Consider the following 22,538-nt stretch of genomic DNA (forward strand, 5'->3'; position numbering starts at 1 on the left):
AGGAGGGCTATGTGCATGGATTACCTCTACTGTACATTTCATGCTGGTGTAACTGCATTGACTCAGGTATCTTATTCTGACTTGCACCACCGTAGGAGGAAAAGCAGGCCCTGCATTACCTATTACAGCTCCCTAATCTAGCACTTTCCTATAGGTCTCACAGGGTACCTTGGGTTCAAGTCAGTGCTGCTTTGCACCTTTTGTTGTCATTTATTCCTGTACAAAGTGGGTATGAAAAGGTCTTCTGTTCTCATTCAGTAGATTCTTCTTTTCAGCATACATGCAATGACTAAATAAAATGCAAGACAGCAAGAATTGGGGCCAGTATATGTTGTCACTGGAAACTTTGCCTTTTAATTACAAGTTCATTTCTGGGTTTTAGAAATCATACTGCTGCTGCTTCTAAATGAGCTGAGAAAGATGCCAGCTGGCAAGGTTCATCAATCTCTGGGATCATCCAAGATGCCCAAAGGATTCCAGAGCAAAGTTGTAGCACCTCGCAATCCTAAGCTGGTCAGAGAGGAAGAAAAGGCTATGACTGTAAGTACTTAACATGGCCAGAACATTTGGACATCATTAGAGTTGGTCCATATCCCCTTATCTTCTCTGTATGCAGGGAGGGGGGAAGTCCTACCTCCTTTTATATTGCAGCTTCATGAAGCCTCTCTGGGGTCAGCAATCAATGGATTGTAGGGAAGTGGAAGGAAAGAAGAACATACTATCCTTCACAAATTCTGGAGTAAAGATGATGCTGGGGAGAAGCATAGCTAGGCAGCAGTTTCCTTGGAGTGGGAATTAAAAATACGTCTTTAATTAATGCAGTGATACTAATGGATGGCAGAGCAGGAGTTTGCTCTTCAAGCCATTTGTCCTGAGAGTACTCCTGTTCGGCACTGTTGGAAGATCCATCCTTGGGGAATTCTCCTAATGCAGGGACTTCTGTAGCTGGCATAGATACACTGACATGGCTTGATACCATTGCCTGTGGGATGCCTTGAGGGAGAACATGTGCTAGGAGTGATCTTCGAGAGAAAATGGCATGCCTTGAGTACTGCTGCACTTTGACTATACATAGTTGATACAGTGCCCCCTGTGAGCTTTGGATTCAGGTAAAGTGCGATCTTGGAGGCACCCATGTTTAAGCACCCCCATGCTTAAAATCTCAATGCCTCACTCCAGGAGAGCAGTTCAACTTGATCAGGTGTAGGCACCTAGAATCCCTATACAGTTAATAGGGAGAGACAGGATCTTCTGAAAAGTGACCCAGTTTGACCCCATATAGGTTGAGGTTCTATATAGAAAATAATGAGGGAGTTGCCTCTAAAGGGAGCTCTTGAAAGCTTGAAGGTAGCCAACACAGGTGTACCTGAACTTCTGCGTTTCTCTGGAGCTTAGGTGCCAGAATCAGGCTGAACATAAGGCATCTCTGTTTACCTGTGATCCACTACATGGAATCCCACTTCCGGGGGGAAGGTGGTGATACTGCCGCTGCCTACCTTTTGCCAAGTACTCTAGCAGTTAGAGCATTCACCCAGGGAATAACAAGCCTGATTTATAGGCTTGCATCATACTGAGGGGATTTGAACCACTTTCTAGGTGAGTGCCCTAAACACTGGTCCATGGTATGTCGAATCTGGGTCACTGAGTGGTCAACAGAGTCGAAAAGAGTAAGCAGCAGGGAGCATGACTATAGACTCATAGTTACAGCATTCCTTTATGAGGGGAGAGTTTCAGATTCTGGTCCTTACAGCCAGTGTTTTTGTTTTTTTAACTAATGGTTGTTTAATGCCAAAAAGAGAGACTGGCAGAAAGCGAGAGGGTGACTGACCTTGTAGGCTAGTGTTTATGGCACTCTCCATTGTAGGGGGAAAATCCTGGATTCCAGTTTTTACTGTCAGGACTCTTCAGGTTGATCTAACCTGTACCTTCAGCTGGTCCAAGATGCAGGAGGCACAGAACTGCCATAATGTCATCCTTGTCCCCTCTTAAGCCCTGCACCAAACTGCTTTCTACTTCAGGGAAGCACTGAGCCACTGACTTCTTATCAAGCAAATTGTGGCTAAGATAAATGGCTGGTAGAATTATTTTGCCTAACACCCACTTTCCATTAATCTAAGTGGGGCTTGTCTGAAATAAGGTAAGCATGATTTGACCCAAGACTAAGATTGTTTCAAGGTAACATCTCTCTAGACCAATAGGTTGATAAGGACAAAAAAAGAGAAGAAAACTGCTGATTAAAAATAGATGTTTTCAACTTGAACTCTTGAGGGTTCTCACTCCATTTTGTTTATGCTTTGATCTGGCAGTTCCCCCGGAGACGTCATCCCTACGCATAGTGAGCTTTGTGTACAATGGAGTCATGGGATTTTTGTTGCTTTTCTGCTTCAGAGTGGCTTGCTTGATCCAGCAAAATTAAAGAAAAGTTAACTAACCAAACAAAAATAAATCTCCAAACACATGTCATTTCAAATCACAACTGAAGAAGAGGCTCATGGGATGGAACCAGTTAGTCAGTGCATGTGTATTCTGCTGTATATAATTAATTTACTGATTTTAAATATTTCAGTAGGCAGCTTAGAGGAGTTCCAGGAGTATCCTAACGGCCGTGGACACAAATTATTCATCAATGGCACTTTAACAAGAAAAACCTCTCTCAGTGTAAGAATTTATGTAGCTTTGGCTGCTGTTGTTTTAAATTGCAGCTGACTCCCTCTGCCTTCCTGAAGGAGATGTCTCTTACTACAGAACAGAAGCTGGCTAGCACTCATGAAATACGACTGCCCCAGATTATCAAGCTTTTAGACATGAGCGAAACCTCCCATCAAAAGGTAGTGCTTCCTTTTCTCTTTCTGTCAGTCTGTTTGAAGTGATACTTGAAGAGAAAGAGTGAAAGTGACACACTTGCCCTAAACTTGTTTAAATATTGCATGTAGTGGGTCTTACTGTCCTCTCAAGCCATTGACTTCGGCGATGCTTCTGGTTTATACTGGTGTGAGAGGCAAATTTGTTCAGTCTTCCTTGGAGTTGAAAGAGCTGATTCTTACCTCCTTAATGCCAGTAGAAATGTAAAACTTCTCATATGCAACTAATGGACTTTATGTGGATCATCTCTACTGTTCATAAGGATAGCTCTTCTTTTTTAATTTTCATACTCTTGCCACTCAGAAGATCACAGCTCAGTACTTTTGAGTCCTTGTTCCCAAATATTTAGGATCATACTCTGCCTTAAGGTATGTACTGAAAACTCACAGAGGTGTTGTGGACATGCAACTAAAAGTAGAATTTGGCTTAACAAATGTCCTGATTGCTTGAATTTTGTAACAGCAGCGGAGTTTGTAAATACTTTAGCCTAAAAGAGCATGAAAAAAAGCTAAAGGTGCTCTGAAAATTAAGTTCCCCAAATCTTTCTCCAGTTTATTAGATAATGGGTAGCAGGATTGTGAAGGTTGCATGGGGAAGTTTCCCTCGGACAGCATGGATGCATGTAATATATCAGAATGTTTAAACCTGATTTTTTAAAAGGATGACTGTATATAATACACAATCCAAATGGGGGGGATTTCTGAAGTAAGCTACAGAGCAGAAAATGACCAGTAAGAGACTTGTAACAAATTGGTTAATAATTGAAATAGATAGCACAGGAAACTTGGAACATATCAGAACAATGGGGATGCTAAAATAGCTGGCAGGACAATTTGCAGTACTCCTAACCATGGAAGAAATGATGACCTCAGTGAAATAAAAAACTTCCGCTGACTTCTGTAGACTGGGCTTTCACTGCATGGGTCTAGACATAAGGGGGGCTAAAGATATGCTGTGCTTGGGGAGAGCTTCCATGGAGCACCCTGCTCAGTTGCTTTTGTTCTGTGCAAGTCAGGTCTTGAAAATGAGGCATTGTAGCTGCCCTGAGGGCATGTCTGGCACTGCTCTTAGGCTCTCTGCCCCAGGCACAGCCAGCTTTAGGGAAAATGACACCCTGGGCAAACTTGGATTTTGCTGTCCCTCCTCCTCCCACTTCAGAAATAAAGCTATAATATCAAATGTTTTTTATAATTTACAAAAAAACCCAAAAAACAAAAGTGAAAATGACGCAAAATTCAATTAAATTCAGTTTTATTCAAATAATGAATATACGTCATAAAAATAACATTATAGCTGTGGCAAATAAACTAGACATTAAATTAAACGCTAATAATAACAATAACAAGTAAAAAACTTTGTTCACCAACTTTCCAAGACTCAGAAGATGATTCTGCATGCCTTTGTTGATATTGTTCGTGACAAGTCTACATTTTGAGCTACAAGCAGTCTTGATAGACAGGAGGGCCAGAAAAGATAGCCTGCCATCTCCTATGGTCAATTATAAATATGCTTTTATGACCTTCAACTTCAAGAAGCTCCATTTGCTGCTCACCACTGATATAGGCATGGTTAACAGGGTCCTGAGTGCTATGCATATGTTTGGGAAGTTGTCATGAGGTTCATTGTTGTAAATACATTGTATAACTTCCTGAGGAGCATTACACTCCCTTGGAAGTAGACTTTGGAGATAGCCAAGTTCTTTGTAGAGGTCAACGTCATTAATGTCAGAGCTGTCTCCATATGTCAACCCACAATGAAGGACTTTACAGTGTTTCTTCAAAGTTTCTTTCAGGGAGTTGCATCATATTGTATAGACAGCCCCAAAGGCTCATGTGTTGATACATTTGCTCAAACTGTTGTTCTTCCACAGACAGTCTCACCATGTCTATAACCCGGTTGAAAAATTCAAGTTTCAGCTTGACTTCTGGATTGCTGTTTCCTTTTTACATTCATAACTGAATTGATGCTTTTTATGATGAATATGTGGGGCTGGTTTAGTGGGGCACTATATCAACGCAAAGATTATGCAATTATCCTGTTTTATCCTTTGCTCTGCTTCAACCCATCTTCAGCAGGAATTGAAATGACTAGATGACTTCTCATGTTGCATAAGAATCTGAGATGTGCTTCCAGCCATTTGACCCCTCAAATGCTAGAGGTGATTTTAGATTCAAGTTGAAGAGGTTGCAGCAGAAACAAAAAACCCTGTCAGTGGACTCTGAGTAAAGCAGCCAGCACTGCTTCAGAACTTCCCTGTTTTCAAGATTTCTGTACAAAAATGTCATAGACAAATGGCAGTTCTGCTCATCCAGAAGAAAATCCATGTCCTTTACTTTTGATGGACTGTTGCTCACTAGCAAATCTCCCATTTTCAACATTAGATTGGACCATAAAGCAGGACCAGAAATGGCATCACTAATGCCTATAATATGAATCACTTCATCACTGTTGCCAGTGGCATCATTGTTATTCTGGTCCAGATGAAGAATTTCTCTTTTGTTTGGGTCTCCTTGTTTCTCTCTTGATGATTCTTGGAAGGTGAATTGTGGATCATCTATACATTTTTCATCTGATATCTCTGACGTGACCATCTCGGTACTATTGCATGGGTTGTCATTAGCAAATTTCAAGTGTTTTTTTCATCATGTCTGCATCATTTTTCATTGCAGTTATTAACTGTGCTTTTGTTTCCTGTTCTGCCCCCCTAACATACTCTTTTTAGGTACTTGTGACATTTTCTTTCCTTTCAAGCATCATGGCTGGTGAAAATTAAAATGTCCCCTGGCACTCACTGGCATGAGCTTGCAAGAGTCACTGCCATTGAAAATTACAATGAACATCCTGGCTCAGGCTCTGTTCCTGCCAGCACTGCCACCGCTGAGCAGAGGCCCCCCACCCCCAGGGTTGTACAACTCTGGTATGCTATTCAGCTGGGATCCTGGTTTTCTCTGTTTAAAAATCCCAAATTCTCCAATTAAAAGCCCCCCAAATTATCTGATACTCCCCAAAGTCTGTGTTTTTCTGTGATTAAAATGAAATGCCACTATATATATAGGTATCAGTTGACCACAATGTTTTATTGATATATTTACAGTTTTAAAGCAATTTCAAAGTCTAACAGTGCCTAATCATTATAATACAATACATTCTAAATACCTATATATTTTGATGTTTGATTTTGTTTTTTTCTGCTGTATAAAATCAGAGCTCCCCCTGCCCCTTTTGCTCAATTGAACACAGGTCCAGCTGTGGCTGTCACCACACTGTTTTGTGGCACTGAACAGTCTTGATATGCCAGTGTCCTGCCCCTGACCATACTGGTGCCTCTCACCCACAGCCAACAGTGCCCTTCACTCCCGACCCACAGCCCCCCTCCGCCCCCTGGTCCTGTCAGTGCCCCTCGCTCCTAACCCACTGCCTCCCTAACCCTGCTGGTACCCCTCATTCCCAGCCCACGGCCCTCTGGTCCTGATGGTGCCTCTCACTCTCAACACAGCCCCCTGGCTCTGTCAGTGACTCTCATTCCTAACACAGCCCCCTGGCCCTGCTGGTGCCCATCACTCTTGACTCACAGCCCCCTGGTCCTGCCAGTGCCCTTCACTCCTGGCCCGTAGCCCTCCCTGACCTACAGCCTCTTCATTCCCCCAGCCCCCCAGTGTGTGAGGAAGGGAGTGGGTGTGTGTGCACATATGACACATGGTGGGGGCAGAGGGTAGAGGCAATGTGGTGGGGGAAAAGTGGGGGCATGTGCCCCCTGACATTTCTGTTCCAACACTTGGGCGTGATGCTGCAGCCAGGCTGCACCAGTTCCAGGCAGAAGCTGCCTCCGTGGCCAAGCAGGTGGGATCTGGTATGGGAGGGAGTGCTGCACTGCCATGGTTCTGCTGCCATTCCTCTCTTTGGAGGCCAAATTCCCTCATTGGTGCTAGGCAAGCAGGGGATACCTCACCTTGGCCATGGTGGCATGTTGCTCCCTCCTGTGCCAGGACCCACCGCCTGGGCCACAGAGTTGGCCCCTTCCTGGAGCTGGTCTGGCCTGGCTGCAGCCCTGCACCTCACTGTGGGCACAGAAATCTTGGGGGCATGAGTGCCCCCCTACTGCACTGCCTTGGTCCCCCCGCTCTATGTCACCTGCGCTCCCCCAAATTGCTGATTCTCTAAATCAGCATCTAATCTTCAGATTCGGATTCAGCTGAGTCGAATCAGGGACAATAATCTGAATCAACGAATTGAATCCCTGTCCCTGATTCAGGCCAAATCCAAATCCGAGTAAAATAGGGCCCGCTTCGCGCATCCCCAGTGTTCATGGAATAAATTAAAACAAACTTTGAAAGAATAACATAAAGTACTCATTTCTTCAATTTAAAACTCTTCAAAAAATGTATAAAGTTTAATCCTTGTTTAAGGTCTTCAAGTTATCAAGGTCATGTTAATCATGTAGTTTTCTTCTTTATCATCTTTGGCATAAATCTGATGATCTATAACATGTTTCTCCTTTTTTTTGGCCTTTTTTACAGACGATAAAATTCTCAAGTCACTAGTATAGTAAAATCCCTGTTATCTGCGATTTTACTAACCAGAATGCTCCATTAACTGGAATTTCAGCAGCAGGACACACATGGTGCTGCACTGTGCCCTGCCACTTTCTTACTTGCTGTGCTGCTTTCTTCCCTGGCTGCATGCACACCCCTCACCCATGTTGCAGTAGCCTGCAGCTAGGCTGTCCTGGTGTTTGAGGGCAGGGGGGAGTGGTGGCTGGCTGGACATGGAGGTGGGGACACCTGACCCCGGCACCAGCACCTCCCGCCCTGCCTGGGGTCAGAGCCAGGAGCCCCTCACTCCTGAACAGCAGCTCTAGCCTCATGGTCCCATGCAGAGCGGCCAGGTGCAGCACCTGCTGCAGGGACCAGGGCTGGGCTCTCCATGTCTGCCTCTCTGGCATGGCTTGCAGCTGACAGTGCCCAGGGCAGGGCCAGAGCCAGTGCTGCCAGGGTGCAGCTGGGACCTGCCCACCCTGGGAGTGATTCCTGCAGCCCCTCCTGCCATCCCTGGGATCGGAGCCAGGAGCCCCGCACCCTGGGCAGTGGCTCCAGCAACCCCCCTGGCCCTGTTCCACGTCTGGCTGGAAACCCTGTGCCTCAGGTAACTGACACTTTTAGCTTACCAGCACCTCACATTCCCCACTCATGATGGGTAACAGGGATTTTACTGTATCCTGGTGCCTCTATATTAGGGAGAGAGCAGGAAATAAAGCTTATGGGTAAAATGCGTTCCAGGAATGCACTAAAGTCCTGTTTTAAGTTCATTGACCTTAGTTGTTCCTTGGCAAGTGTTTTCCACTGCTTTTATACCATTGCTCATATAGATGTTCTAAACTTAACCCTGCTAAAGAACAATGCAGAGTTGTCAATCATGACCCATCAGTTCCAATATACATTTGATTAAACAGTGTTTGTTTCTGTATCTTCAGTTCTCAACAGTTGATGTGGACCAAAGCTTGTTTCAGCCATTTCCATCAGAAGTGGTATTTCAGAACTATACCCCTTGTGAGATCTATGAAGTACCTCTGATTCTGAGGAACAATGACAAGGTAATGTGATTGTTTGGGAGAAATCCATGGGGTTGTCTAATTCATGTAGGTTTTTATATTGCACTGATCACTGTACTATTAGCCCAGTGTTGGAGCACAACTTACAATCAGATGTTTCCAGGAAAGCTGCTAGCATCCATTTTTCCAAGGTGACTATAACCTAACAATCTAATTTGAGCGTCCGGGTGCTTAATGCTGCAGTGGAGAGCGTCCATGTTTTAAAACTTTGATTAGCGTGTGGAAAGGGTTTTTGTAGCACTGTATTGCATACTCAGATGTCTAACTGATGTATTTACAAGCGTAAATGCCAAATGACTTTTAAAGGCCTTGTGTTTGACGCTGAAAGTCAAGGTTTTCGTAATGACCAGGAGTGACCTCTCTAACTCATGTGACTTCCTTTTGAGGAGATAGACTTAGGGAGGCAGTACTTTATAAAGTTCTAAATTAGGTTTACTAGGGTTTGTGTTGGATAAGGCCAAAATCTCTTGTGCAAACTCTTTGTCTCCACTGAGAACTGTTTCTCCCTATACCAGCACTGGAATAGGCCCCAGGCCTAAGAAATTAATCCTAGGTTTGGGATCTATCTAGGATCCAGGAAGAGGTGACTTGTTTCTCATGGTTAGCAGTAGCTACACAGAAATAAAGGCATTTATAGAGTGATAGTGACTCCCTGTTTCTTTGAAGTGCCTGGTCCTGTGATGTGCTGGAGAATCATTTACATGTCTTTTTATGTTTATCTCTTCCCAGTAGAGTAATGAAGAGGTGAGGGGGTTGGAGGCAACTGGGGCACTAGTCTTGGGTGCTGACCCAGGGCTGGGGTGGTGGGGGAGAGGCACAGAATTAGCTGGCTGTGCTGCCAGCCCAGTGGTCGCTGCACCACTGGCGAGATAATCACTAATGCTGTCCCATGCACAGGTGCAGCTCAGGGTTCTCAAGCACCCAGTTATACCTCTGTCTTTTTTCAAGGTTCATGCTGGTCTTCACAAAAAAAGCAAGGCATCTCAGGCTTGTCATGTTATGAACTGAAAGAGCAGTCTCATACTTACTGATGATACTGACCCTATTATCACTCTTATGCTTGGATCACATTAGCATTTGGCTACAGCAAGAGGGGGTTTTCTCTCTGAGGTGAAATTTTTGATGGTGGAGATGGGTTGTTGTCAGAGGGAACTTCCCTCTTTCCTTAAGAACCATTCATTGAATGGGCCTATTCCCAGGAAATTAGCCTCAGTTAGGATAGTGGGTGAGGTGCACATCCAATGGACAGCCAAGTGCCTAAGATAGGGTCAGACTGTTCTGAGTTGTACACTGTGTAGGCTTCCTTATCCTTGAGATGTCCTTAGAAAAACAGAAAGGGATTTGTGACGGAAGGTTCAAATACTGTCAGCCAGGGACCCTTTGTTGCCTTCAGCTTGTACATAGTATGTCTGCTCAGATCACACCAGTGTGTGTCCACTGCACTTTTTGCCTACTATGTGGTAGATTGTTTTGAACACAGGAATGTGCCTCCATTAAAAACTTTTCCTTAGGTTTATACTTTGGATTATACTTTGGACACCAACCTCCTTGTGGGGTCCCACCAGTGTGTGTGGAGTCACTAGTTCACTATGCTGTTGTGGTTCCTATTGGGAAGCCCTCTGGGCCACTCAGCTCAGCTCATCTTCCTCATGTATATAAAGAACTTCTAAATTTCTGGTAGGAACAAATTTGCTTGAATGAGGTGTGTGCTGGCATGGATCCTCAAGGAAAAGACAGCAGGGAGGAGGAGGAAAAAGGAGCTGACTTAGAAGGTGTTCCGGAGAGAATATTGTATGCCCAAGGGTTTTGCTTGACATCTAGCAATAAATATGCTAGGAATAGAGAAGGGTCATTGTGAAAGGACACAAAAGTGTGAAAAGTAATCAGAGATTCAGTACTGTAAGGAAAAAACATATTAGCAATTAAAATTTAAGGTACAGGGTAGGATGGGAAAGCATATAAGACAAAGTGGGAAAAGCATAAAGCGTGCCTTTAACAATGTAATTGTAAGAGGAAATAAACTAGGGAGCCTGCCACAAAATAATGATTCATAAGAAGCTCTGCAGCTGAAGAAGGAGCAAGAGTTCATGGAAGGACTCATAGCACCTCCTGAAAGTGGTGGAGTAATTTGAAAGATGCCACAGAGAATCTGACAAGGATGGGTGAAGGAACCAAGTACTAGGCAGTATCCCAGGAGGAGAAAAAGATACTGTAAGCAGTTCAGTCACCTTTTTGAACTGAATTTTCATGGTGATGGAATAATGGAAATATAGCTGTGTTACAGCACAGGTTCTCAGACCAGAGGGCCCAGTTTGGTGGTAATTCACCATGAAATGCCTTATCATCTCTAACACAATCTTGGATAATTTTTCCTGTACTGAGAGTCTCAGTGTAGTGCACATATTTGCTACAATGTCTGCTTAAGTTTTTTTTTAATTCCCTCTCTGCTGCATTTCCAAGCACTAGTGGTCTTTCAAATCACAGGCCTTCCCTTGTATTGGAATGATGATGGAGATGGGGCAGTAAGTGATGTTGAGCTTTTCCATCCACCAGGGATCACAAAAAGTTAACTTACTGTATTCCTGCTTCAGGTAGAAAAAAATCTGCATACATATTTTTTAAGCGTTCACTAACTTACTGAACTTTTCCAATTGAACCTTGGGATGCATATACTTTGCGAGTGAAAGATTGTGAATGAGACAGTGGAACTGTGGTGGGGTAGCTCCCCAGAAATGCTAGGCCAGTTACCTCCCCAGTGAAAGGTGGGTAGAGGTGCCAGAAAACATCAGCTTCCACATCCCTAGTCAGTGAGACCTGAAACAGGGGGAGCCCAGGCTCACTGCAAGCATGAGGCAGGGCCCAGGTTGGTGGAGGAACCGGTGGCAGTGCCCAGTCTCGCAGGAGAGCCTGAGCACATTAGGGAGCCAGGAGTTAGGCTCCATGGGGGACGGGGCTTGGAGCCCTAGTCCTGTTGTGAGGGGCTTAGAGCCCAGTGAGGGGGCCTGGGGCTCAGAGAGATAGAGAGTGGGTGGTGACAGAGGACAGGGCTTGGAGCCTGAGGATGGGGCTTAGAGCCAGGTGAGGTTTGTGCCCTGGGGATGGGGCTTGGAGCCTAAGTACAGGGCCTGGAGCCAGAGGATGGGGCTAGTAGGCCCAGGGATGAGGCTGGGTATTAGGCTGTAATGATGATGAGGCTGGGTGTTAGGCCAAGAAACATTTGTGAGGCATGGGACATGTGAAGGGCAGGTAAGAGTGTGTACAGAGGTCCTTCTCATCAGGGCAGGTAAAGGGCAGCCTCCCACATGATTAACATCTGATAATCAGGAGCATCAAGGCATGGCAGAAGATCCTGGCTGGTGGCCAGCCAGGAAGCAAGTGGGCAGGCCTACTTTGAGATCAGCCCTGGGGCACTCACTCGTTACAGACTCTAAGCAGCACTCCTTAGATTTAGGGAATCCCTCTATAACTTTTGTGAATTGAATGGCACTGTTTTAAAAACGAAATTTATATATTAAGTGCTTACCTCCTGCAGAGGGTCTCAGCAGTGGGGATGGGGGACCAGCCAGGCAGGGACAAGCCTGAGTCTGTTCTTACCTGTTTAGTTTATTTCCTTATCTCCTCACACCTTGTAGCACCCTTCAAAGGATCTGGCAGCACATCAGGCTACCTCAACACCCTGGTTGAGAATCTCTGACTTATATCTAGTTATAATACACTGAGGCCTGTGATAATAACTTTGATTTGCTTGTATAGTCCAAGTGTAGCCTCTGTAAGCTTTAAATGTAGAAGTAGCATGCTATATTCCATCTCTATTGCTGCTATTTATACATTATCAAACTGTTTTTCTGCCTACTCCTTGCTCTTGCTTTCTCTAGCTCTTTTTCTAAGAGGGGTTTTCAGATATTTTAATGGTGGATCCAGCAGAAAAATGAACATGTGCTGTCATTTTTGTATACAATGACAGAAGACTTCCGTGCATAACATAAAATTAACTTCTGAAACTTGCTGCCATAAGTATTACTGAGGCTAAGAGCTTTGACGAATTCAGAGCAATATGGATTGACAATGAGAGTGACTGTGAGTGACTGGTTACTGGATGCCTGTAGCTGGACTGTCAGGCTAAGCTGGTTTGGAAATCTCTATGTTCCTAAGTCTTAATTGGTTTTTGTGCACCTGCAGAGCACCCTCACCTTGTTAATTAAAAATGTCCGGTTAAGCTTCTCAGCCATAGATTTGGTATTTTAGACATGATGCCTATGTACCAGTAAACACCTGTTTGTTTTCAGTTTGCTTCCAGTATTCTGAAGGGCAACACTCACTGCAATATGGCCTGCAGGGATTCCAATGTGTTGACAGGATACCCAGAAATCTGGCTTCACTGGGCTGTAACAGCTGTCTGGTTATTAGCTCACTAAGCAGTAAAACCCTCTGAAGAGTTCAGGTTTAGTTTTAATAATAAAACTACTGTACAAGTCATTGATGATAGCATATCTTCAAACTGAAAAAATACAGAAGTTGCATTCCCCCTAAAGCATAGAATTAACAGATAGGCATGGCTTAGGAATATGAGGAAAGAACAGCCTTGCTTTTTATCACATGAGATAGTTAGTAACTCTCTTGTAGATTTCCTCTTTTTGAAGGTTTGGGACTGTCCTTTCTGGATTCTCTTCAGTGACTACTTCAGCAACTTTTGGCTGTCTCATTCTCCTGCTGTTCTGCTGTCCCTCTGTGCCGCCCCAGCATTCTCTTACTTCCTTCATTCTTCCAGTGCTTCTTATTCTTAGATGAACTCACTTGCTCTCACAGCCACCGTGCTCACACTGATATATCCCAGGTCTTCTCCTTTTCCTAGCTTGCTGAGCAGTCTCTGTGGTGACATCTCACTAACAGCTCACACAACAGGTCAGATGTTTAATTTCTCCCTTTCCATGTACTTCCATCTCTGGGTCTCAAAGCTCTTTGTAAAGGCAGAGTAAGTAACTTCAGCACCATTTGATGGTCAGGGAAATATCGTTCTCTTGGTCCTTCCATGTGAATTGCATGATCAAATCATTTTGTATATCTCCGGTAGGTTCCACGGCTGGTGAAAGTTGTCCTGGAGAGCTCACCTTATTTTAGAGTGATCAGCCCCAATGACATTGGTCACAAAGTGGCACCAGGGATGCCATCCACATTTCGCATCCTCTTCACACCTGAGGACAACAAGGTAATGCTGCCGACTTCAAAGAGATCAGTGCCAAAGCATTGACTTTGAGTAAGAGGTTTTTAATAGTATTATCAATTATATATAACTTTTCTGACTTCCACCAGGTTATTCTGGTCCCAGTTCTTCGTAAGTAGGTCCCAAGTATGCTTCAGCCATTACTCCTTGGTAAAAATTTTACTTAAATAGACTGAATGTTCTTCTTACCCTTTGGTCTGTGGTGTACTGACCTATTTCATCCTTAAACACCCATGCATTTAAGATGGAACTCCTGCCATCATCTGTGGAAGAGAGGATCTCTCAAAATCCCTTGGGTCTCTACTAAATGATACCCTTTGGTTGGTTGGTTGGTTGGTTTCTAAGCTTTCAGAATGACTGTGCATTTCTGAATTTACTGAGGCAGGTACAAAGATTAATGTCTAAGTTTTCTAAAGTATCTTGTGATTTTTCAGAGATTCAACTTGAGATTTCTGAAAAGAATCCAGTTTCCAGTAGATGGAAGGTCAACATTTTCTGAAAGCATTTCCTTGAAGGTGCTTCATGTAGGACATCCAAAAATTGGGGCATGCGAATCCTTGATACCTAAGGTCTTTTTAGAACCAACCCTTGCACTATTGGAATGTAGTCTGCATGCCATGGTTTCAGAATAACTACTTTAAAATAAATGATCGGAGTAGGAGGACCATTGCTATAGACAACCCAATACTATGGAACTAGATTGCTGTTTGATAGACCACTTATAGGAATTACATTGTGGTCACATTTCTTATCTATGCATATGGGAAGGAAAACACACATATAGATATCCAGTTATTATAAGAATACCACAGGAATGTAAAAGACTAGGGAAACCATATTCCTCATTTCTCCTCCAACAACCAATATCTCATCCTCACTTTGACTTGGGGAAAAGAAACTGATTACTTTTTTTAAGGAAACTCTGTTTTTAGGCCTTACAGCTCTGCTTTCCCTGTAGATATTGGCCTGCCTGAATTTCAGCTGCAAGTCTGTGAAAGGAAGCACTATATATGTGGCAGAGAGCCAGCTTGGCACAGACAAATTGAGCAGTAGATGCTTTTAACTTAGTGGAGCTTGGTGTGCTGCAGAAGGCTTAGTGGGACTTGCATCTGAATGATTCTGTACAGAAATAAATGGAAATACAAAATCTGCCCTGCCATTTTATCTTTCTCATACACATGTTGTGCAAATTCTAGTGTTTCTCACATAGTAGGGGGCAACTGAATAGAAACATCTCTTAATGTTGGTGTGGCTGTATCCTTTAGCATTGTTACCTTCAGGGCATGCCTACTAGGGCGGTGCAAACTTTGGTCCCTGATTTGGTTCAGCAGAGATTTGGCCGGATTCAGTGGCCAAATCTCCGAATTCAAATTGAATCAGGAGACCCTTTAATTTCTCTGAATCGAATTGGAACTCTCTACGTAGCAGGTGGCTCATGAATGCTGTGATCCTGGGGTGGATGGAGTGTCCACCCCAGAAGTGCAGGGGGCTGGAAGTGGACCAAAAGCACTTCAAGTCAAATTCCAGGTCTGCCTGGGAGCATGCAGGGGCCCCCCCTTGTATCCCCCTGGCTCAGCGACTGGTGCCTCCTGGGTCTGGGGGGGCACCCAGGGTCCACCCATGGCCGATCACTGAGCCAAGGCAGTGTTTTGGGGGGGGCTCCAGTGTGCTCCCTGGTGGACCCAGAAGTGGACCAGAATTACTTCCAGTCCATTTCCAGATTCACTGCCGAGCATGTGGGGGGGTCCCTGCAGTCTTGCGGGATGTTCCATCTGCCCCAGCATTGCAGCATGCATGAGCCATGCTTGCTACCTTGAGGTATGTAGAAAAAACATTTAAAGCTGTGTCTATGTCTGAATTGCTGATTCTCCAAATCGGCACCGAATCTTCAGATTCAGATTTGGCTGAATCGACTCAGGGACAGTGATCTGAATCAACTAATCGAATCACTGTCCCCAATTTGGACTGAATCCAAATCAAATAGGGCCTGTTTTGCACACCCCTAATAACTACACATTCATTAATGAGCTTTTCCTAATGTCCATTAAATTTAATACCTTCCATGTGAGGTACTAAATAAACATGTGTTAGGCTGCCCTAATGTGCAGTAGTGAAAGAACATACTATTTTAGTAATGCATAATGTACAGTAGTCTATTTTTACTGCACATTAGTGTATTAGCATGATTTTTATGTGATGTGTTAATGCACAGTAAAATAAACTACTGATAATATCTAATATAATCTCTATCTATCTATAGCAGTGTTTCCCAACCAGTGTGCTGCAGCACACTAGTGCGCCATGAATCAAGTCCAGGTGTGTTGTAGAATTTTGGGCTGGAGCCATGCCTCCCACCTGCTGCTGCCACAGAGAGACTGGGGGGCATGGCTCCAGCCAGTGATTTCCATCCCTGCAATGTGTTCAGCTGTGCCACCCCTGCCCCTGCTCTGCACCAGCTGCTTGGTTCCGCCCCAGCATTTGGCTGGTGTGTCATGGGATAGGAGAAGCCCAGTAAATGTGCCGCTGGAACTGAAAGGTTGGGAAACACTGATCTTGACTTGGCTAGATTACCATGCAGTGACTGTGAGTATGCAAATAGCATTGCTATACTAAAAGTGAGTATGATTCTATGTGACAGGGGGGTTGAATTCCCAGCAAGGTTGCATTCTATGCCCCATAAATTGAAGTGGTGGGTTTTTAATTGAAACCCACTGTTTCAATTTTTCTGCCAGATTACAGTGAGGGGCCCAATCATTTGGTTTTTTTTGGTCGGAGTCTGCCCCCAGTGAGGGGGTGAGCTGTTGGCAGGCCAAGTGGCCGCCGAGCTGCAAGGGGCCCTGGTCCTTCCCTCTGCAGTGGCAGCACCCCTAGGGCTATCCAGGTGGGTTTCCAGCAGGCCAGGTACTGCCCCAGCCAGTTTGGGAACAGAGAAGAGTTAGATCAGGCCGGGTGCTGTCTCTGAGCTGGGAAAGCACTCAGCCTGCCCAGCCAGCCCTGGGGGGTGCTGTCACTGCAGACGGAAGGGTTGGGGCCCCCTGCAGCTCGGGGGCCACTCAGCCTACCAGCAGCTTGCTCCCTAGGTGTGGGGGAGGCAGGCAGGCTCTGCCAAAAAACATCACCACCACTGACAACAAAAAGGATTGGGCCTCTCACCACTTCTGCTTCAGTGGGTGCCTGCTGAAGGCAGAAGTAGTAAGGGGCCAAATCCTTTTTTTCTGTGGAGCCTGCCTGCCTTTCCCACAGCTGGGGGCGAGCTGACAGCTGCAGTGCATCATTGCAAACTAAACTACATCCAGATGTAGTTTAGTTTGCAACGATGCAAAGTCATTTAACGCCCCCAAATACTTGAATGTGTGCAGCGTGATGCCATTAAGCCACACAAAGTGACATTTTCATCACATGTACATGTTAATGGTGTCACATGTACCAAGCACTCTGAGGCCAACTTTTGATACTGTAGTCCTGAGATTTGTTCAGGCAAAGAAAGGATTAGCAGCTGGCAAGGAGAGGGAAAGGCAAGGCAGGAAGATGCTTAGAGAATCACAGAGCAATGTTTTTCACCATCATACTGTTACCTTTTAGCACTGTCTTTCAAATGATTTGCATTGCCCAAGAATAGCTTTGCATCAGCCTGTGTTGATATACTAAGACAGAGAATGGAGGGGTCTGTCTGGTCCTCTCTTTGGATAAGATTATTTTTTCTTTTCTCTTTTGTTTGTCAGTGTTTTGGTTTCATTTTGTTTCTTTTATCCCTGTGTTTATAAGGTTTGGAAATGTGACGATGTAATAAATGAAAAGCACCAGGGGTTTGTGTTAGTAGTCAGCAGTGTGCTTTTTGGCAGTAGGCCAGAATGATCAAGTTTAGTTCTGAGATGAACTGGTGCTAAGACCTGGCTGCTGCCACTGCTTTTCCCTGTTCTTCAGCCACAGTGCAGCATGGGTGTGTAATGCAACATCCTATAGTGCTACATGGTGGATCCAATGATGCCATGGGCTGTATCTCACCCATGGGCCACATGTTGTTAACCCGTAGTATATATCCTCAGCAGCATGAGCATATAGAACAGGTATGGGCAAAATACAGCACGCGGGCCAGATCTGGCCCACAGCAGGTCATTGTCCGGGCTGCGGTGGGTCCCTTCATCCCTTGACCCAGGCACAATCCAGCCATGGTGATGGTGTGTCCTACCACCCCCTGGGCATACAGCAAGGCTGAGGTAGCTCCACAGCTAGACTTTCTTTCTAGGCAGCTCAGGTGGCAGATGGCTCCTTCCAGCTGCCACTGGCCCCAGCCCTGTGGCACTGCACAGCCCTAACCCTGTGCATCTGCTTTTGTCTTGCACCACTGCTGTTGAGCCTGGGTGGGTGCATGGGGACAGGGCTGTTCAGTGCAGGTCCCCGCTGGTACCACAGAGCTGGGACTGGGGCAGTGGTGGCAGCTGGAAGGAGCCACCTGGGCTGCCTAGAAAGGCAGTCTAGTTGCGATGCCTCCCCAGCCCTGCTGTGTGCCCACGGGGTGGCAGGATGCGCCATGGGCAGGCAGTGTGGAGCAGGCACAGGGTGGGGTGGGGCAGACTGGATCAGGGCTGTTCGTGGGTTCCAGCTGATCTCCTGCAGTGGGAATGAGCATGTGCGAGGCAGGCTGTGGTTGCACGGTGTTGGCAGTGGCCTGGCTGTTGTGGGGTGGGGGCGGTTGCTGACTGGCTTAGGGGGGTACATACAGGGGTCTCATGCACACCCCACCATACTTACAAACCCTCCTATGCAAACCCAACAACCACACCCTCCCCCACACACAATCATACACTCCGGAAACACTGCACCCACCCACACCCTCGCCCACATCTCCCCCATACACACAACTCTGGGGGGAGCCCCAGTCACTGTTATGCACCTCCACATACCTCACACCCACCCCCCACACACCCCATCCCCACACATCCCCACAAACACTACCCTCACAAAAATCCTACACCCACCCACATCCACAAACCCCATACTCACCCCTCCATACCCTCCTACCCCTCCGCACTCCCCTACAATATACAAGAGTTAAGGCTTCATTTTGAGCTATTATTCAATGACCTCAATATGTACCATACAAACACACACAAATCAGGACAAAAATATTTTTAAAAATAAAACTAAAATATGTTATTGTCAGTGTTTGATTTTTAGTGTATAATTAGGTTTTTTCCTGGTTCCAAGATGCCCCCCCTCAAAAGGAGTACTTCTGGAGACAAGGGGAGGGACTTCTGGTGGTAAAGATCAGGCATTAGAGAGAGGACTTCCAGTCCCAAGATGACAACCAGGGGGCGGAGCACCTGTCAAGGGACAGGACTACCCTTGCGGCCCTTGACAGCTTGCTAAAACTCATTAAGTGGCCCTCCACCCAAAATAATTGCCTGCCCTGATGTAGAATAACCATTTCCTTTGGCAAGACTGAAAAGTTAGTGAAAATCATTAATATTTACAATAAAAAAATTGCAGGTATGGGTTATTTTTTTAAAGTGCCCAAGTGACTAGGGAACCTAAATCTTACTTCCTTAGGTTCCTAAAAATACCTAGGTGACTTGTAAATGTTACCAATTGGGATTAGTTAATTAACATCCAAAAACTGAAGGAAAAAGCAGGATAAGAGGATGGAATAATTCCATCCTAGGTGCCTGCTGATGGAAAGCTGAGTCCTTGATAGCAGAAAGCCTACCTGACTGAAGTCACTGAAGTAAAAGTCTCACAGTACCAAGCTGTCTGAAGCCAGTGGAGAATTGACAGTCACCCTTGAATTCTCTCAGCAGTCTTTGCAGAGGGGGATTCTGGGGATTTCCAACTTCAAGCTAGGGCTGTTTTCATGAGGCAGAACTCCCTGGATGGGCAATAGTAGAAGAAACTCCCTGGATGGGCAATAGTAGAAATGCTATCACTGCCACAAAGATGAGTGCTGTCACTGATACGGCAGTCTGACAATTAGTTTGCAGTTTTTGTGCCAGCAGGAATCGAGTAGGACTGAGCTCTGTATTTCTCTGTTTAGATTACATCAATACCTGACACTGTGTCCCTCACCTATCCTTTTAAATGGACATGGTACAAAGGGACAGTTTTGCCTTTGTGCTACTAACTAGTGTGAGTTTTAGTTTTATACACATGCCTATAAGCATCCCTACAATACATTGTTTGAACAAAATTAGGTTGTGCCTGCAGACACTCTACTCTTCCCCCATATGCATCTGATCCCCCTCAAAGGCTGATTTCTTCTGCAGACTCTGTAAACAAGTATAAACAAGTTAGTCCGAGCCCCCAAGGTCTGGAACAGCCTGCCATCGGAGGTGGTTCAAACACCTACTTTGAATACCTTCAAGAGAAATTTGGATGTTTATCTTGCTGGAATCCTATGACCCCAGCTGACTTCCTGCCCCTGGGGCAGGGGGCTGGACTTGATGATCTTTTGAGGTCCCTTCCAGCCCTAATGCCTTTGAAATCTATGAAATCCTGTAGCATATTCTAAAGGTCAGTATTGCTAGGTTGTTGTGTAAGGGGACAAGGTCAAGTTTTTAACTGAGGTCATTGGATAAAGAATTTTTCCACTGCTCCCCTTCTCTTTGAAATCACCATGAATGCAGAGTAATGTCAACCAGCAAAAGTTAGGCTTTGTGCACTTAAAATGCAGTGGTGCAAGTTATAACCCACTTCTCCCCCTGAAGTGCACCAAGATCCATAAGGACTCTGGAATATGTTGTATGTACATGTCTACATAACTTTATATCTGATATATAGAAAGCGTGCGTGCGTGTATTATGTAGTCTCAAACAAATAAGTAATCCTTACTCATGCATGAGAAAGTATTACAAGAACAGTCATTGAATTATTATACTTTACTTTTAAAAAGTTCAGTTTCCCAAAACTAAACTCACACATCTGCTTGTCTCCCTCTGCTTCTCTCCCCTGGTAAGAACGTTACTTTTTTAAGCTCTAGCCTTTCCCTATCATGGTTTGAGATCTTTGCTGATATTGTATTGGCTGCATATAATTCTCTTGCCCTAAATTTGATCTTCTACTGGTATAACTACACTCTGACTTCAGTGGAGTCATCCTCGATTTATAGAGGTGTAGCAGAGAGAAGAATCATAGCCTGCGTGTGCTAAAGAAAAAGGATTTGATAGCTGTCAGTGGCTGAAAGGCCACACAGAATGTGGCTCCTTCCTGAAGAATGAGTATTTTCGTATTATTTCTTAGTCATTTGGGACATGTCATGAAATTAGGCATTCAGTAAATAAATAAATAGCTGGCATGTATCTTCGTTCATTGACGCTTGGTTTGTAAATGTGAAATGCTAATTTTTCTGCTGGGCAGCATTTCCAATTAGTTGCTCTAGCCAGTCCTGATTTACACTTTTCTGTTTTACGGCTCCATTTGTATAATGTGGGTGTTCTCATTCCATGATGCATTCCTGGGTGCTTGACAGTCTCTGCCTAATTAGAAACCATTGCTGAACCGATTTGCAAATAAACAATAGATAGGAGTTTTCATGTTTCTTATGTGTGTGTCCTTCAGGATTGTTAATAGAGTACGTTAAATAAAAGAGAAGGCAAAGCAACAGGCATAAAAAACATTTTATAGAAGAGCTCATTTCATTTCCCTCTTGTTACTCCTTGTACTTTAAAAACCCAACCTTTTTCAGGCAATACAAGCTTAGGCTGTAGGGTTTGCAAAATTCATTACTGCTGCCCGGTGGAGATTGTCCTGTCATATTTCATATTAATCAACGGGCATTAATTCAACGAGTTATTGCATTAGTGGAATTAACTTATTTTAAATGCAACCCAGCCTTTTAGAGATGAATGGTAGCATATTGAAGCTATTCCAGGTATTTCTTGGGGGCACAGTTCCTTCAGGGAAGTGAGTATGCTCGCCTTAAGGCATGCATTGCGTAAAATGAAACTGGGGTAAAGCATCTCTTTGATAAGGATGGAAAATTCTAAGTCACTAATTGGATACTGTCTTGTGATATGATACATTCTGAGGGGATAGGGATAGGTCCTCACATAAAGGAGAATCAGAGAGGACACTCCTGAGATACCCAGAGTCTCTAGTCACTTGCAGTCTCTCTTTCCCACCTCCCAGCCACTCTGACTCCTCTTGCCCCATAGTTCTAGTCTTGGCCCTCTACTGTCCAGCATGCCTCGTAGTCTTATTATGGGGGGTCTAGGGGCATTCATCTCTGTGTCTATTTGTATTTGGTTATACAATTAAGTTTGCATCTGAGGGGCTGTTGACATATTGGGCAGGTAGGGTACATATCTTAGTGAAGCTAAAGAGTACCGATCATCCACCTGATGCAGAATTGTTTGAGGAGATGTGGCAGGGCAGCCTCCAGAGGTGCCGTGACCTCCCCTAGTGCCCCTACCTACCGTGCCAACTTGGGTCCCGAATGCACCCTCTATCTCGCCCACCACGTCTTGCTGGTATATTATCAATGGGAGGCTGCCTTCCTGCCCGCCTTGGCACATGCCTGCCTTGCTGTACCAGGGCTCTGGCCTACTTCCTGCCACCCTCTCCCGGGGCCTACTCAATAACTGCACCCTCCCCCGGGGCCTGCTCAATATGCTCTCGCCCCCACCGGGGCCCTGCTTGTGCTCCCTGCCTGCACTCGGGCCTTGCCTCGCGCTTCTTGCTGTGAGGGGTCCATCCGCCGACCGACCGTCTCACTGGGGACTCCTGGTGAGAGGGGAGTGTGTCGTCCTCACTGCGCTCACACCAGTCTTGCCTGCCACAACTTTGATGGTAACCTAGGGGTTCATAATTGTGGCGCGTGCAGTCCGGAACCGGCACGCCATCTCTGCGGGGTCC

The 22,538-nt window shown here is 45.2% G+C and overlaps 1 protein-coding gene across 2 annotated transcripts in view; it reads left to right on the forward strand.

Annotated features, from left to right (window-relative positions):
* Positions 1 to 366: 366 nt before the first annotated feature.
* The window catches only part of HYDIN (HYDIN, axonemal central pair apparatus protein), a 383,645-nt gene continuing 361,473 nt past the window's right edge, over positions 367 to 22,538 (forward strand). For both annotated transcript variants that reach the window (XM_019535579.1, XM_019535580.1), the window contains exons 1-4: positions 367 to 540; positions 2,703 to 2,828; positions 8,333 to 8,452; positions 13,542 to 13,676. In XM_019535579.1, the coding sequence (XP_019391124.1) occupies positions 421 to 540; positions 2,703 to 2,828; positions 8,333 to 8,452; positions 13,542 to 13,676 (501 nt within the window). In that variant the 5' untranslated portion in view covers positions 367 to 420. The remainder of the gene's footprint in view (positions 541 to 2,702; positions 2,829 to 8,332; positions 8,453 to 13,541; positions 13,677 to 22,538) is intronic.

The sequence above is a fragment of the Crocodylus porosus genome, unplaced genomic scaffold, assembly GCF_001723895.1.
Source record: "Crocodylus porosus isolate Cpor-Errol unplaced genomic scaffold, CroPor_comp1, whole genome shotgun sequence".
Taxonomy (NCBI): Eukaryota; Metazoa; Chordata; order Crocodylia; family Crocodylidae; genus Crocodylus; species Crocodylus porosus.